General features: G+C 38.9%; 1 protein-coding gene across 1 annotated transcript; it reads left to right on the forward strand.

Annotated features, from left to right (window-relative positions):
• The first annotated feature begins 9,943 nt into the window (after positions 1–9,943).
• On the forward strand, positions 9,944–15,005 carry LOC133737138 (protein PLASTID TRANSCRIPTIONALLY ACTIVE 14-like). Its single transcript, XM_062164755.1, has 11 exons — positions 9,944–9,955; positions 10,381–10,548; positions 10,943–11,080; positions 11,265–11,390; positions 11,534–11,662; positions 12,368–12,421; positions 12,922–12,995; positions 13,429–13,521; positions 13,989–14,037; positions 14,308–14,394; positions 14,785–15,005. The coding sequence occupies exons 1-11, from the start codon at positions 9,944–9,946 to the stop codon at positions 14,845–14,847; spliced, it is 993 nt and encodes a 330-aa protein (XP_062020739.1). The 3' UTR covers positions 14,848–15,005.
• Positions 15,006–16,589: the final 1,584 nt, after the last annotated feature.

The raw sequence follows: 16,589 nt of genomic DNA on the forward strand, positions 1-16,589 counted from the left end.
TTTTCATATTATACGTGAATAAAACATGTACTTAAGGTTTTTTTTTTTTTTTTTTTCAAAAATACTTATGTACTTCGTAATTTTGAAAATGACTCGTTAAATTTCTCGAACTTTTGAAGTCAAAAGTATTATATATGTATTATACCTGATTTTTACTTTTTTTTTTAATTGGTATTCTACACATATTATTGAACAAATATGAATATAAATGAATATTTTAAAATTAATTAATTAATTAAAAATATTTTGCCGAACTTTTCAACGAACTATATATGAAATGTCCGAATAGTATATCCTATTTCTCACATTCTAAACCATACATACGTATGGTTACCGCTCAATTTAATTACTATTTGCCTCTTGGCATTTCATTTGCTCCAAACTACTGTTGATGTAATGAAGGTTATCCTTTAGGGTATACAAAAATGAGAGAGAGAGAGAGAGAGAGAGAGAGAGAGAGAGAGAGAGAGAGTGTGTGTGTGTGTGTGTTGACTATGTGTATTAAGAAACACTAATCAATTTAGGGTATACTAAATTTTCAAAGAAAAAAACCAAAAACAAATCCAATAAATATGCAATATCATATTAAAAAAGATGATAAATGAGGAAAAATTATTTTTACCATAAAGAAATTCATATTATAGGACAACATTATGAAGTAAAGATTGGCTTTTTAGGGTTACATGAGGATTGATATTTTCTCTTATTGATTCACCATATATCTCATATATCACTTAAATTGTTAAAATGTTTTGTTGTGACTGCTATCCCATAATCCCAGCATCATGAATGGCCAAGTTAATGTCCACCACCACCTCCACCACCACCACCGTGTCCACCACCAGGGCTCGGTCCTGACTCCTTAATCCTCCCAATTATTGATGGGCTCAGATAAGGGCTTTGTTGTCCTTGGCTTGAATGTGCTATGCCACCATTTGCCTGTCTTGGATGTGCTATATCAATGCTTGTCTCCAAGTCCTTATTCATCAGTGACAATGGACTCGGATTAGAGTTGTAGTACTGTCCTCCAGTACCAACATATCCGCCACCAATGCTTAGCGCCTCAGAGTCTGTAGACAATTTGGAACTGATTGTTGGTCGAGCTTGGGTTGCCAAAAGATTAAAACTAAACAGGATGAGAAGAATTAGAGCACCAAATTTTTCAGAACTTGGATTGACAGCCATTTTGATTAGGTGATAGTTTTAGAGTTGCAAAAGAGTATCGGGTGGTAGGTAATATAGGCCTAGAGGACTCTTATATATAGGTACCAAGAAGACTAAAAGTTCAAGTTCATTACAACAAATCCATGATTTACTAATCAAGCAAACCCTCATAACTACTAATATTTTGAATGGATTTAACAACAGAATCGAAGACAATTTTACTTACCTTGTAATGGGTATGAAAATAAGAAAAACATTAACAAAAGGGATTATGCATAGCCAATATATATAAAAAAAAAAAAAAATCCCTTTATGCATACACTAATTCCAATCTTGGTTCCTATTTATTAATGTTCATAGATTATGCATACACATCATCAATGTAATCAAATTCATAAACAGCTAGCTAAGCTAGCTCGTAGCCGGTAATCCATAAATCATCAATGTAACCAAATATTTCAGAACTGGGGTTCACAACCATTTTGATTAAAGTTTTAGAGTTGCAAAAGAGTATTGGGCGGTACACAATATAGGCCTAGAGGACTCTTATATATAATTATACCAAAAAGAGTAAAAGTTCAAGTTTATTACAACAAATCCATGATTTACCAATCAGGCAAACCCTCATAACTACTAATATTTTGAATGGAATTTTAATAAGAGAATCGAAGACAATTTTACTTACCTTGTAATGGGTATGAAAATAAGGAAAAGATTAACACAAGGGATTATGCATATCCAATGCAAAATAAAATCCATTTATGCATACACTAACTCCAATCTTAGTTCCTATTGATTAACGGTCGTAGATTATCCATACACATCATCAATGTAAGCAAATTCCTAAACAGTTAGCTCGCAGCCGGTAATCCATAAATCCATTTGCATTCTTCAAACTTTCATTCAATATACATACACCCACTTTTCTGTACGAATAATTCTTTAACTACTTTGCATTATTTAACACTTCGTCCATCACTCACAGCTAGCTGGTACGTCATTGTTAGAACTTTGTTTTCAGTTACCACATTGGAAAACAAGTCCCATGTTAGAGTTCTTGTACGTGTACACAAGACATATAGTAAAATAGACTAGTTGAAAGATAAGGCCCATTGGATCAATTTGCCTTGGATACCTTGTATATATATATATATATATATATATATATATATATATATATATATATATATATATATATATATATATATATATATAATTGTTTCTGTGTGAGAAACGGGGTGGTGGTGAGAGCTTCCATCTCCGAGATCCGATACCTGTCAACCATGAACAAAGGTCAGAGGGAAGACCGGGCTAGCCGGCCTTCGACCCTCCGATGCCTGAGTCAGATACATGTAAGAATGTAGACTAGGTAGGAGTAAATGAAGAGTGGTGGCTTACCTTGAATGAGTGGAGAGACATGTATTTATAGTGTGGGGATGGGCTTGTCACCCCTTTGTTTCCAATGTGGGACTAGCTGTGGTCTACCCCATACCACAAGTGTATGGTATCGGCATCATGTTTGGGCTTTATTGGCGTTACTTCACGTGGCTAGTGAGCCTTGTGCTTCCGATATTTGTGCCTAGGCGGTATATATACCAACAAGTCCCCCAAGTCCCTGGTCAAGAGTTCTCTTGGGTGGGGAGTTTGTCATGGTAGAAATATCGGAAGTGTAAGGCGAGCATTCTCAGCACGTGACTTCCGTACAACCATTACCCCCAGTCCCCCAAGTCCCCAGCTAAGAGGAGTCTTGACTGGGGTGATGATTTTGTTTTTCAAGTAGAAACTACGTAAGCATTCATTGGACATTTGGCGAGTGCTTCTTTGGGGTACCAGTCCCCCGAGTCCCTGGGTAAGAGGGTTTAGACCAAGGTCTGCTAGTATGTGGCATCAGGTATGCGCGATAGAAGGTGTACTCGATACACTTGGTGTCTGCAAGGATAGCCTTGGCTATGTCAGCCCATTTTTGCATATGGCAATAGTAATAATTTTGGCATAAACCCGATAATGGCTATAATGAATGTAGCCGATAGTGGCTGGAATGTACGAGGCGATATCGCTGTTGTTAAGCTTGGCACAGCCTTTCATTTTGCATGTAGTGGCATGCAATCATATAATAGAGAAAGATGAGACATGGCGATATTGTATAATGGAGAGAAGTCATGGCGATATCATATCATGTAATGGAGAAATAAAACATAGCGATATCATGTAATGGAGATAAAACACGGAAATGTCATATAATAGAGAAAACATGGCGATACCTCGTGTGGGAGAAAGATTCATGCCGATATCATATAATAGAGAGATGACATATGGCGATATCGCGTGTTGGAGAGACAACTGATGGCCATATCGCGTGTTGGAGAGACAACTGATGGCCATATCGTGTAATGGAGAGGTAGAACATAGCGATATTGTATAGTAGAGATATAGCATGGCGATATCGTGTAATAGGTAGATAAGACGTGGCGATATCGAGTGTTGGAGGAAGATAGCTCATGCCGATATCAGATAATGGAGAGATAACCCATGGCGATATCATATAAGGGAGAGCATGTCGTAATTATGTCTGGTGATATTGGATGCTTTCTAGGATAGTGCTAGGCTATGTCACCACAACCGTGCTTGTAGTGGTGTTTGGTATTGGCTATTTCATCTAGATCGCATTTCGCCATTTCCTCCATTTCACTTTGATTGAATTTAGCCATTACAACTTGATCGCGTTTGGCCATTGCACTTGGTCTCATTTAGCCCTTTTGGCTTGATCGCATTTAGCCTTTTCATTTAGGCATTTCACCTCAATCGCCCTTCAGTTAGACATTTCGCCTTGATCGCCTTGATCGCCTTTCATTGAGGCATTTCGCCTTGATCGCCTTTCATTTAGACATTTCACCTTGGTCGCATTTCATTTAGGCATCTCACCTTGATCGCATTTCATTTAGGCATATCGCCTTGATCGCATTTCATTTAGGCATTTCTCCTTGATCGCATTTCATTTAGGCATTTCGCATTGATCGCATTGGAGCATTTCACGTTGATCGCATTGGAGCATTTCACGTTGATCGCATTAGAGCATTTCACATTTCACATTGATCACATTGGAGCATTTCACGTTGATCGCATTGGAGCATTGCACATTGATCGCATTGGAGCATTTCACATTGATCGCATTGGAGCATTTCACATTGATCGCATTGGAGCATATCGCATTTAGCCATTTCATTTAGGCATGTCGCCTCGATCGCATTGACAATACAAGGGTTTGCGAGTGATAGCACGTATAGTGCTATATCAGCACAACCATGCCTTTAGCGATATTGAATTGTATAGCTATTTCAGCTTGTTCGCGTTAGGCAGTAGTTTGGGATTGCTATATAGCGTGCCCATGCCTTTAGCGAGATTTTGGAGAGAGATAAGAAATGGCGTGTTAACGTTAGTGATCCGTGGGATCTCTAGTTAGCTTTAGAGAGAGAGATAGAGAGTGAAACAAGATGTATATATAGTGGTTCGTCTCCCGCCTTAGCGGGAAACTACGTCCACTTGAAGGTTACACTAGTGTGTTGAGCCGCAATTACAAAAGATGTAATGGGATCATGTTTAAGTGGGAGGAGGCATTCCTTTTATAGGTGAAGGAGTGCTCTTCCTTTACATGGTTTTCGATGTGGGACAAGTAACCACCATTTCTAGTCTAAAAAGCTTAGTTGTGAGGGCAACTTGGCAAGGCCGGAAAGGTGGCTTCCCGACGACGGATTTGCGACTTCCGGATACCGTAGCGTAGCTTGAACATAGGGCTACAAGATGCAAGTAGCGGTTGGGCCTCACCATGGCTTGTGGGTGTCCCAAAGAGGGTGTTACTTATGCTTGGTGAGATAGCAAACTAGTCTCACTAGTAGAGGTATCTAGATGGCGTATCGAGCCAATTTCATTGAAAACTACCAAAAGCAGTGATAGAATACAAGGCGATCGTGGGTGAATACATGGCGATCATTGGAGAAGACTTGGCGGTCATCCGAGAATACATGGCGATCATTGGAGAATAGCATTAGAGAATACATGGAGATCATTGGAGAAAAGCATTAGAGAATACATGGCGATCAGTGGAGAATTCATTAAGATCATTGGAGAATTGGTAGTCCCGGAGGGATTACATAGTAAGGTTGTAGGTAACCCAAGATAATACTACCATGGGCAGGTGTCAAAGTGTATAGTCCCAAGTGCCTTTAGGGCACGTTCGAGGAGCTAAGAGAGTGCCTTCTAGGCCGCAAGCGTGAAGCTAAGGTATGGGTGAGTACATGCCATTAAGGCATGGCGAGTACGTTGAGTATATCGCTAAGGCATGGTAAGTTTACAGTTGAGGCATTGTGAGTGTGTCCTTCGAAACATGGCGAGTACGCCATGTTGAGATATGGTGATGTAGGTTGCCTGGGACATGGGTGAGATGTCGCTGCAGCATGAATAACATATCGCGGAGCATGTATATGACATCGCTGAAGGATAGCGTATCGCTGAAGCATAGATAATATATCGCTAAGGTCTAGATAAGATACCACTGAAGCGTGGAGAACGTATTGATGAAGCATGAAGGATATATTGTTGATGCATAGATGACACTGCAGCACAGAGAATTACTTGCTAAAAGATAGATAATATACAACTGAAACATATGAGAGTTACCGCTGAAGCATAGGTGAGATACTGCTGGAGCATAGATGAGATATTGTTGAACCATAGAGAAGAGATTGCCAAGGCCTGGATAATATACTGCTGAAGCACAGATGAGATGTCGCTGAAGCGTGGCGAGCATTGGGTGTATGCCATTACAGCATGGCGACTGCATCATTGAAGCATGGAGAATATAATGTGGTGGCATAGATGAGATACAGCTGAAGTCATATAGAAGATACTATTGAAGCATAGAGAAGATATCGCTGATGTGTAGAGAATATACTGCTGAAGCATAGATGAGATATCGCTGATGTGTAGATAACATACTGCTGAAGCATAGATAAGGTACTGTTGGAGAATGGCGAGTATGGTGTACAAGTCCCCCCCAGTATCGAGGACATTTACCATGGCAAGAGCGAGGATTGATCTCGCTAGTGAGATGTCATGTGGATTTAAGCAATAGAGGTGCTAAGCATGTAGAAGTATGTGGAGCAAGTATCACATGTATGTATGTAGCAGTGTAATCGAGATAAAAGTATGGCTTGTGTTTAGCATGTAATCGTAGTGGAGATACTAATAACATTGTGCATTTTATAGTCGTGCTTGATAATCATGGAGACATTTAAAATATTGCATCAACATTTAAGGCATAGTAAATATGCTATTAAAATTATCGCATTTTGTAGGCATGCTTGGATTATAATAATCAATGAAGCATGTAAAGTATAGCATTATCTCAAATTAAAAGGGTGTAGATGAGAACTTATCTGGAGCCTTTCACAAGTGGTGAAGATATTGTAGAAAGATTGGAGTTGTCCATATATAAGACTCCATGTAATCGATAAATGGCCGTCCACAGCTTGCTTTCGCTTGCTCATATAAGAAGATGCCTGAGCCGATTGGGTGGATATACCTCCTCAGACATAAGTCAGCGATTATCAGCTTGTTCGTGATAATTGAAATTTGATTTGTCTGCATACTTTGGCGTGCCAAGAGCATGGCAGTGCACAAACCATGGCATGTATAACTCTTTGAACCTCTAGAAGAAGGATATGTATATATTCAATCTTGATAAGGGAACATAATAAAGAAAGCAGCTTGGCTTTTGATGAGCATGAGGACATGGCAGCAACTGACGACAATTATGGAGGGCTGTGTATAACTCAACTTGGTGTTGAGGAAGATAATTGTAGCATGCCAATATCAGCAATGTTCTCACATAATTCAAGATTGTGCGCAAGACTTGTCATGTCGAGTGATCGTATTGCGACTTGGTGAATTAAGAGAATAAATATGCATATCCCAGTCTCAAATATATATCCATCAGTGTTAAGAGTTAATGGGTACGGTGCTCCCATCATTGGATAAAGGTCTGTAGACCAATATCATTTGTATTATAGTATGGCATGATCAATATGTAGGTGAATCCGTGAATGTCTGGAGACGATGGCATTGATCAAATAATTCTTTCCATGTCTCAAAGAGTATTGTAATCAATGGTTTTGACAAAACTGCCATGCTTTAACATGAGGACATAAAGAGAACATAATGTATTGGCTAGCAGAATTGTTTTGTACGATAGTAAGGCACATGTGATCATGCATAATCTCATTAGACAGAGCTAGAGCGGTAGATGCTGGCTAGTGATGTGTCGGCAAGTGATGCTTGCTACCATATGGTCCGGGCAAATAAATATAGGGGTTAAGCTCGTTTGCCCAAAATCATGAAGTATTTTGCCCAATCAATCAACCAAGTTGGTATTTTGCCCAAGTACACAAACTTTAAGGGAAAAGACTCATAAGGGTAGTCCTTTCTAGGGTAGTGCCAAATATATCATATGCTGACTTTTGGGTCCAAAATTCACTTTTTCTTAGAAAAGACCTGTTCCAACTTCTGAGAAAAACAAAACTAGCCTTCAACATGCCCAACTTTTTCACCTAACGGTTACTTTAATAGGCTGAATCACTGCTGCTTGTTTCTATCCTAAGCTGAGGCAAATCTTTCTAAGAACCAGAAAATCTGAACTTACAGGTAATATAGGATAAAGGCTGAACATAACAACAGTAATATAAAACTTGAAAATTTTTAAGTTCTTGACGAAGTGGATGAGCACACTGAAATTATTTATTTAAACATAATTACAAGTTAAGAATTCAGAGCCTCATTCTCAGGTAAACAGCTAAGAAGCTGTTTAGCTATCCATGAGAATGATTATAGATACTTACTTGTAAAGAAAGCATACTACTTCACACTAGACAGGAAGGAGCACACTGCTACTATGGCATTCTTCTTTCTTGAGAGAAGACTCTTCTGCTCAAGTTCCTAAACTATTTTTCGGATGGTGGAAGTTTTTTTTGTGAGGAGATTTTTCGATGCTCTCTCTTCGAATTCTTTACAAATGAAACTAAAGCTCCTTATATAGGGAGCGGAACTCAAACCAGAATTCAAAACAAAGAAATGTACAGCACAACTCCGTGATTTTTCTGCTTTTGTGAGTGCTCCTGATAATGGAGGTCGGAAGGCAAAAGCAGATTCCCTTAGGTGAAATGTTTTTCACCTTGTTCTTTTCTGAAAAGCAAAAGCAGCTTTTGGGAACAATCCAAAATTGCTTTCGGTGCTTTCTACACCTGCTGCTTCACATGTTCTCGTCTGCTTCTGAAGTGTGGCCTAGGACAAACGAGTTGTTATCCATCCAGGCCATTTGTGTTGGGTTTGGTGCCTATCACTCCTTGGTGGAGATATTTTGCATGGCATGAATGCATGGTATTAATTGTTTGTGCATTTAAGGTGACAACTTATGCATGAAAAATTGGTGCATGGTCAAGTGCATGCATTGGGTATAAATGCATGGTCAAGTTGATGCATTGGGAAGAAATGCATAGTTAAATTCATGTTTTGACCTTTCTAGTCTTCCTAGGGAGTTAATGTGGGAGATGGGTGGTTGATTCATGTATGAGCATTGATGAAGTGAGTCTAGAGACTTCCATCAATGGTATAAATAGATGAAGCTTGTGTGGAGGCAAGCAAGGAGAGAACAAGAGCAACTCTAAGGGTCTTCGTGTATAGAAGCAAAGTGAGTTGTGTTCAAGAGTGTGAATAGCTCTTGGGGTAGAGTGATCTTCTAGGTTGAGAGAGGGTGTACAAGGGGTATCCTATTGGATACAAGGGCTTGGGTTGGGCATAAACTTGAGCGGTGTAATCTTGTACTTGTGTAATTCTCTCATTAGTCACTAGGCCAAAAAATCAATCAGACAACACATATCAGACGACAACAAACATTTTAACTGTCGTCTGAAATAATCAGACGACAGCAAGAATTTTTCTGTCGTCTGAATTTTTGAATCAGACAACAGTTGTTACATTGCTGTTGTGCAATTGTAATTCAGACAATGGTTATTTTTTTGATGTTGTCTGAATCAATCAATTCAGACAACAGTTATTACATTGGTATTGTCCAAGATTGATTAACACAATGGTTGAGAAAAGATGTTGTCTGATTGTTTTAATCACACAACAGTTATTACTTCTCTGTTGTGCAATTACTATTAACACAATGCCTGAAATAGATGTCGTCTGATTGTTAATTCAGACAATGGTTGAAATAGATGTCGTCTGATTCTTAATTCACACAACAGTTTTTAGTTGTCTGTTGTGCCATTCTCCATCAGACAATGTACTTGAATTGATGTTGTCTGAGTTTTAGGATTCAATATATATATATGCTGGCGCCCTTCTTAATTGACTTTAACACTTTGGCCAAATTTTCAATTTTTCACTTCCCACAATTCGACCAAAACCCGAGCTCGCGCTTCCCTCTCTCAAAATCACCCTTCATCTCCCCGAGCTCACCAGCCATCTATCTCTCCCACTCTCCCTGTCAGCTTTCTCTCTCTTCCACTCAACAAAACTACCTCTCTCTTCTCACAGCGCCCATCTCTCTCGCCCTTACCCGAAACCCTATCCCTCTCCTCCTCTCTCTCTCTCTCCATCTCCCCCCTTGCGTCCCAACAGAACCGGAACCACAAAACCCTAGAAAACGAATTCGCAGAGATTTCTTTGTGGCTCATCTCAGAGGTGCAGCCTGGCGTTGACTCGTTGGAGGAAGGCGAAGAAGATGGTGGCTACGGTGAGCCCACTCCGGTGGTTGGAGATCGTGATGAAGGAGAGAGAGTCCTCCAAATCCACTTTCTCTCTCCTCCACGAATATGAGTTTAGGGCTACGGTGAGCCCACTCCGGTGGTTGGAGATCGTGACGGAGGAGAGAGAGTCCTCCAGATCCACTTTCTCTCTCCTCCACGAATATGAGTTCTTGTTTCCTTTCTGTTCAGCACCCAACCTCCAGATCGTGACGGAGGCAAGGTTTGAATTGTTGAAATGGGTTTCTACCCATTTAAGTGGCTTTGTCCCTTGAATTTAAGTTTCTTCTCTTCCTCTTCAGCACCCTTCCCACTGCCTCATCTCCAATCCTCAGGTCCCTTCTCTCTCTCATCTTCATTTCTCATTTCCATTTTCTTCTTCTGTCTTATTAATTTTGATGTGTGTATGAATCAGTTGCAGGGCTTCAACTATGGAGGCTCACCAAGACCCAGATTCTCTTTCACCACTAAAGACACAGACAAAGGCATTCGCATTCAACCCATTAAAGCCAAAGCAGCAACCACCGAGGCCTCTCCGTTTCCTCTGCTTCAGTCTCCCCGAGCTGAAGACTCTCCCTCTGAGGTAAATACCCATTTCTGATTCTCCTTTTATGCTCTGTTTGGTTGCTTAGAGACTTGAAGCAATGTAATTTGGATTTCACAGCCCTTGGGAATTCATCAAAATTTGGTTTTTTGATTAAAGGTTTCAACTTTCTTGCCTCTAGAACTGAAATGAATCAGTATCTTCATAGTGTGTAATGCTAATTAGCCAAACAGTTGCTTAGTTGTTAATGTGAATTGTGTTCATTGGAAACAAGGACAGCATGATGTTATGATTTTAATGAAAGGTGTTTACTTTTAATGAATTTTTTAATGAATTGTGTTCATTGGAAACAAGGACTGAAAGGTGTTTACTTTTAATGAATTTTTTTTTTCTTTCATTGCTAAAATCTTATCCATGTTCTTAATGTCTATAGTTGGAGCCAGCAGATCCTGATTTCTACAAGATAGGGTTTGTTAGAAGTATGAGAGCTTATGGAATTGAATTTAAAGAAGGCCCAGATGGGTTTGGAGTTTATGCTTCCAAGGATGTTGAACCACTTCGCCGTGCTAGGGTGAGTTGTTTCTCTGGTTTTTTTTTTTGGATAATCTATTGCACTTGCTAGAGTGTGTTAACAATACAGTTGCATGAATAATGCAGCCAATGCAATTCAGTGTTTATGATGGATATCATAGTACTAGTTGTTGATTAAGTGTTAAGTTTTCGGTGTTAATGTAGCTTTATGCTCAATTTCACAGGTGATAATGGAAATACCACTAGAACTGATGTTAACTATAAGCCAAAAGCTCCCATGGATGTTTTTCCCAGATATAGTACCGGTGGGTCACCCAATATTTGATATCATCAATTCAACTGATCCAGAGGTATCGTATTATTGTATTTCTATTCGATTCTGAACCATGTCTTCATGCACTTACCAGAAAAACTGTCATTTATTCTCTATTTCTTCAAGTTTGTTTATTTATAATTACATTTTCAATTTTTATTGTCTTCCTCTTGGTGGCAGACAGGTTGGGATCTAAGGTTATCTTGCCTTCTTTTGTATGCATTTGATCGGGAGGATAACTTTTGGCAGTTGTATAGTGATTTTTTACCCAGTGCAGATGAGTGCCCCAGTCTGCTTTTAGCTAGCGAGGTGAATGAACTAACAGTGCATAAATTTTTCATTGTAAAGAAATGAAGTGCCTTTTTTTTTTTTTTTTTTCTCTTTTGACTAGATTCAAGATTGAATCAATACACATTACAGATGTATCTAACTGCTTTGAGTTATGCTATAAGACCAAGAGCTTTGACATTCTTTGAGGATTATATCATTAAATTTTGAGGCGCTCTTTGACAAAACTGTAGAAAATTTTCAGAAGGCCAACTTTAAAGCTTACCCTTCTTGTAAATAAGATTTGCACCTATGGCCTTGAGTTTGCCTAGTGTGGCAGCCTGGCAGGCATATCTCATAGATATGATGTGGCTTTCTAGAATACATCCCCATTGTTTAGGTCATTCCTTTTGATAGTCTTTCTTTAAATCATGTGGTGTCATATTGGATGCTACTGTCAGCTCCTCTTTTTGATGGTTGGTTGGAGGAGGAGAAGAAATTACATGCACGTGCATATCTATCACTTTTTCAAAACTTCTTCATTTTCACCCTGTATCTCTCTCACCCTCTCCGTCTTCTTCTCCTTATCTTCTTCTCTTCTTCTTCTTCTTCTCCTTTGTATTTGAATATTCCATTTTTTTTTGAAGTTTCTGATCTTCACTTCTATCGTCTGCATTTGCATTTCCTCTCTTTTCGTCTGCAAATTTTTGATTATTTTTTTGTTTGTTTGTGTGTGTGATTCAACAGAGGTTTTATGGCTTCGCCATCTGCTTGGCTTCTGGATTGACTTGTACACTCCTGGTAATTTTAAGCATCCAATATTTTTCTCTTTGTGCTTGGTTTCTTCTTAGATTGTTGTGCTTTTGTGCTTAGCTTTATCATTGAAAGCTATTTTTTGCTATTAGATTCTTGGACTTCTGTTAGCGCTTATCGAAACTCTTGTGTTGGAGGCTTGAAACCAACAATTTGTGCCCTTTGTAGGAGTTTTAACTTACTGTCTACAACTTGGCATCAGTAATTAGGATCTCTAATTAGGCAACAATTCTCACTTGTATAGTAATTAGTATCTGTGTACTTTTAGTGAGGAAGGTATTCGAGCAAAGTAGAATAGAGTATTATTCCAGTATGTGCTGTTTTAACTTGTTTCTGGATCTTGACAAATTTGAATTTCAGGGTCAGTTAAACTGCCCTGGTAATGCTAGTTTGTGTAACTATATAGAACAGATGAAAATTAACTTGAATAGATATTGACGGCCTTCTTTGGTACTGATATGTGGGCTTCTTTTCTTTTCCTGTGACAGTCGATGCTTGTTTTCTTCCATCCAATCAAGTTTGCAATTACATTCACACTTGGGAATCTGCTTTCACTTGGCAGGTTTGTGTATATCTGCTTCTCATGAGATCTATGATGTTGTTGGCTAAAAACAGCAGTTTCACATTTTTTGTTTAGCTGGACTTTTGAAAGCAATTTTTCGAGTTTGTGTTTCTTTTCACTATCTTATTTCTGCTAATTGTGTCTGTTCATCTTCTTCGTCTCTGAGCCTCCAGGTATCTCTCTCACCCTCTCCGTCTTCTTCTTCTTCTTCTTCTTCTTCTTCTTCTTCTTCTTCTTCTTCTTCTTCTTCTTCTTCTTCTTCTTCTTCTTCTTCTTCTTCTTCTTCTTCTTCTTCTTCTTCTTCTTCTTCTTCTTCTTCTTCTTCTTCTTCTTCTTCTTCTTCTTCTTCTTCTTCTTCTTCTTCTTCTTCTTCTTCTTCTTCTTCTTCTTCTTCTTCTTTTTTTGAAGTTTCTGATCTTCACTTCTCCATCAGTTCTTCGGTGGCTCGGCCCTTGAGGCTTGATCAGTTGCTGCCTTGCTGGGTTATTCACTCCAGTCACTCCACCGAATCTAGGATGTTAAAGAGGTATTCTAAGCCAACCCAATTCATCTCCAAATTGATAAAACCCAAATTGAAATTGTTAAAACTAATGAAATTGTTAATTCTGATAAATCCCAGTTCTTGGGTGGGTTGGATTTGCTGAATTTGTGCGTGTAATTTTCTAGCTAGTCATTCATTTAATTCAAATACCAATTTTGACATCATTGCTTGGAATTTGGAATGATATCGAAGTCCATCGTTTGATGTGGTATAAGGAGTGTGAGGCAAATTTTCCTCACTGTAAAATCCTGTGTTACTGATTAAACTGAAGAGACCTATACCAAAACGAAAAATTTGATCGAAGAGAGGAGCTACTAGCCTACTACGTACCTATATAGATATCTAGCTTTATCTAATTTGCAGTCTAATGAATTTGTGGGTTGCTGAATTAGGCTAATACATCTGAGTGGAGATGCTTGAATATTGATTTCTTTTATTCATCCTCTGTGCAGGAACTGTGTGAATCAGAGGGCCACAAATGAAAGCTTGAAGAGAATAAAGGTAATTAAATATGTTCAAGTTTCCATCAACGTTATAGTATAGTTTGAAACCTCATAACTAACTCACTTTGGTATACAAATATGGTACTCATATATATGGAGATGATGTATTAGGGTGATTGGAACACTGCATTGTATTCTAAGCGAATCAAAAGTGAAACGAAACTGAAAAGCATTGGAGTTTCAAGCTCTTTTAAGATGTTTAATTTTTCCATGGATTCATTCCTTCAAGCAATGAAGTTATTTTTCACTGGATTCTGTACTTCTGCAGTTTGTAATTGTCTCTTTGACTAGATGGGGTGCACTTATCTTTAGTGGATACAAGTTTTTCACCGGAGGCAAAGGCAAGAAGGAAGAGGTATGTCATGTTCTCCGGATCCATGGAATTTGAACCATTAATCACTTATTTTTTGTTGGGGTTATAGGCTGTCCATTTGTTGTATATATGTTGATTCATGACTTGGTAATTACTCAAGAAGTGTGATAACTGGGTTAAGGTGAACATATATATAATCAGGAAGCTTAAAAAATTACATTTCTGGGTGGGGATTAGGGTAAATTGCATTGCTTCCTGTAATTCTTTTGCATTCTGTAAATGTGAACTGGCTGTGATTTGTGGGGGAGTTGTTTTGGTGGGATGTGGTTTTGAGAAAATGGTATGATATCTTCTGAGGCTATTAAACCTTTCTGAATAATAATAGTAGAGATTTTTTTATCAAATAACTAAGGTTGATGCTTTTTGATGCAGGGCTTTCAGAGGGTAAACAAAAGGATGTACTTAAAGCTGCTGGTGCATTGTTTTCATTTGTAAGGTTTAGGCAGGGTTAATGTGCATCACATTTATGTACAAGTATAAGTTAATGGTTAGTGTTTTATGGTTAGGGTTAATGTTGGGATAGAATGACTGTTGGATATAAGGATGAATGTATCAAATCTTTACATAAATGAATGTGTTTTTGGATGTGTTGTCATTTGGATTCCATATGTGCAGAATGTAGGTCTTTTGAATGTCTGTTGACCATTCCATTCCATCTAAAAACTATTGTCCCATAATTGATTATAACAAAATGCCTAACAAAAACTGTTGTATGAGCCATCTAACTATAATACTATAAGGACTAAAAGAACGAGAAAGCTATTGTCCAGCAAAACAACAAACAACAGATTTTTGAAGAAACCTATAGTATCAATAATGGATACATAATGGGATTTGCAGCTACATGTTGTCTGACCCAGCCTTCAGACAACAGAATGCATATAAGTCCCTATTGTCTGACCCAGCCTTCAGACAACAGAATGCATATAAGCCCCTATTGTCTGACCCAGCCTTCAGACAACAGCAAGCATATAAGCCCCTATTGTCTGACCCAGCCTTCAGACAACAGCATGCATATAAGACCCTATTGTCTGACCAAACATTCAGACAACAACAAGCATATAAGCCGCTGTTGTTCTTTTTGGTGTTCAGACGACAGCCACGTTAGTCGCTGCTCTTGTGCAAAACAATCTCAGACGACAGTTTCGTGGTATTGTCTGATTAAGTATCAGACGGCATTGAGATAGACAACAGCAGCCCCCCTATTCAGACGACAGTGAAAAACTGTCGTCTGATTGAATTATTGGCCTAGTGAGTGAAGGTGAAACTCTCCGAGGACGTAGGCAATGATATTGGCCGAACCTCGTTAAATCTTGTTGTCTTCTTGGCTTGATTATTTCTTCTTTCTATCTCTACTTCTAGTACTTGCGTGGCGGAGGGATTTATTTCCCTAACAAGTGGTATCAAAGCTTCGGCTTATCGGTCGTGGGCTGTTTGTCATGGCAAGTTCCAGCATCTCACATTTCAAGGTGGAGCAATTTGATGGAAAGGGAAATTTCACTCTATGGCAGAGGAGGGTGAAGGACATCCTAGTTCAACAAGGTCTTGCAAAACCTTTGAAGGGAAAGGATGCGAAGCCGGAGAAGATGTCAGATGAAGATTGGGACGAGTTGGAGTCCAGGTGTGTTAGCACTATTAGGCTTTATATTGCTGACAATATTATCAATAATGTTAATGATGTAGATTCGGCACCTGAGCTTTGGGAAAAAATAGAGAAGCTTCATCTTGGGAAAGGCTTGCAGACGAAGTTGAATCTAAAGCGGGATCTCTACAAGCTCAAGATGGGAGAAGGTGCGAGTCTCATGGAGCACATGAATGTGTTCAAAGGATTGGTAGATCAACTAGCAAGAGTTGATGTAAAGATTGAGGAAGAAGATCAAGCCCTTCTACTTCTTACCTCACTTCCCGATTCGTATGAGAATATCATCACTACAATCTTGTATGGTAAGGACACATTAAAGATGGAGGTGGAATCGACTCTCTTAACTCACGAGAAGCGGAGGAAATCCGATGATTCCAAAGGTTCCATCTTTGTTGCTCATGATCAGAATCAAAGGGGAAGGTCAACTGCCAGGGGATCTAGTGGACATAGCAGGTCTAAATCTAGGGGCAGGGGAAAGGGCAAGCAATGCTACAAGTGCAAGGAGTGGGGACACGTAAGGCCGGATTGTCCGTTG

The sequence above is a fragment of the Rosa rugosa genome, chromosome 3 (genome assembly GCF_958449725.1).
Source record: "Rosa rugosa chromosome 3, drRosRugo1.1, whole genome shotgun sequence".
NCBI lineage: Eukaryota > Viridiplantae > Streptophyta > Magnoliopsida > Rosales > Rosaceae > Rosa > Rosa rugosa.

Coding starts and splice junctions, on each gene's coding strand:
- LOC133737138 (XM_062164755.1), top strand. Junction 10,549..10,942: donor CTGAAGACTCTCCCTCTGAG/GTAAATACCCAT, acceptor TAATGTCTATAG/TTGGAGCCAGCAGATCCTGA. Junction 14,395..14,784: donor GCAAAGGCAAGAAGGAAGAG/GTATGTCATGTT, acceptor TTTTTGATGCAG/GGCTTTCAGAGGGTAAACAA.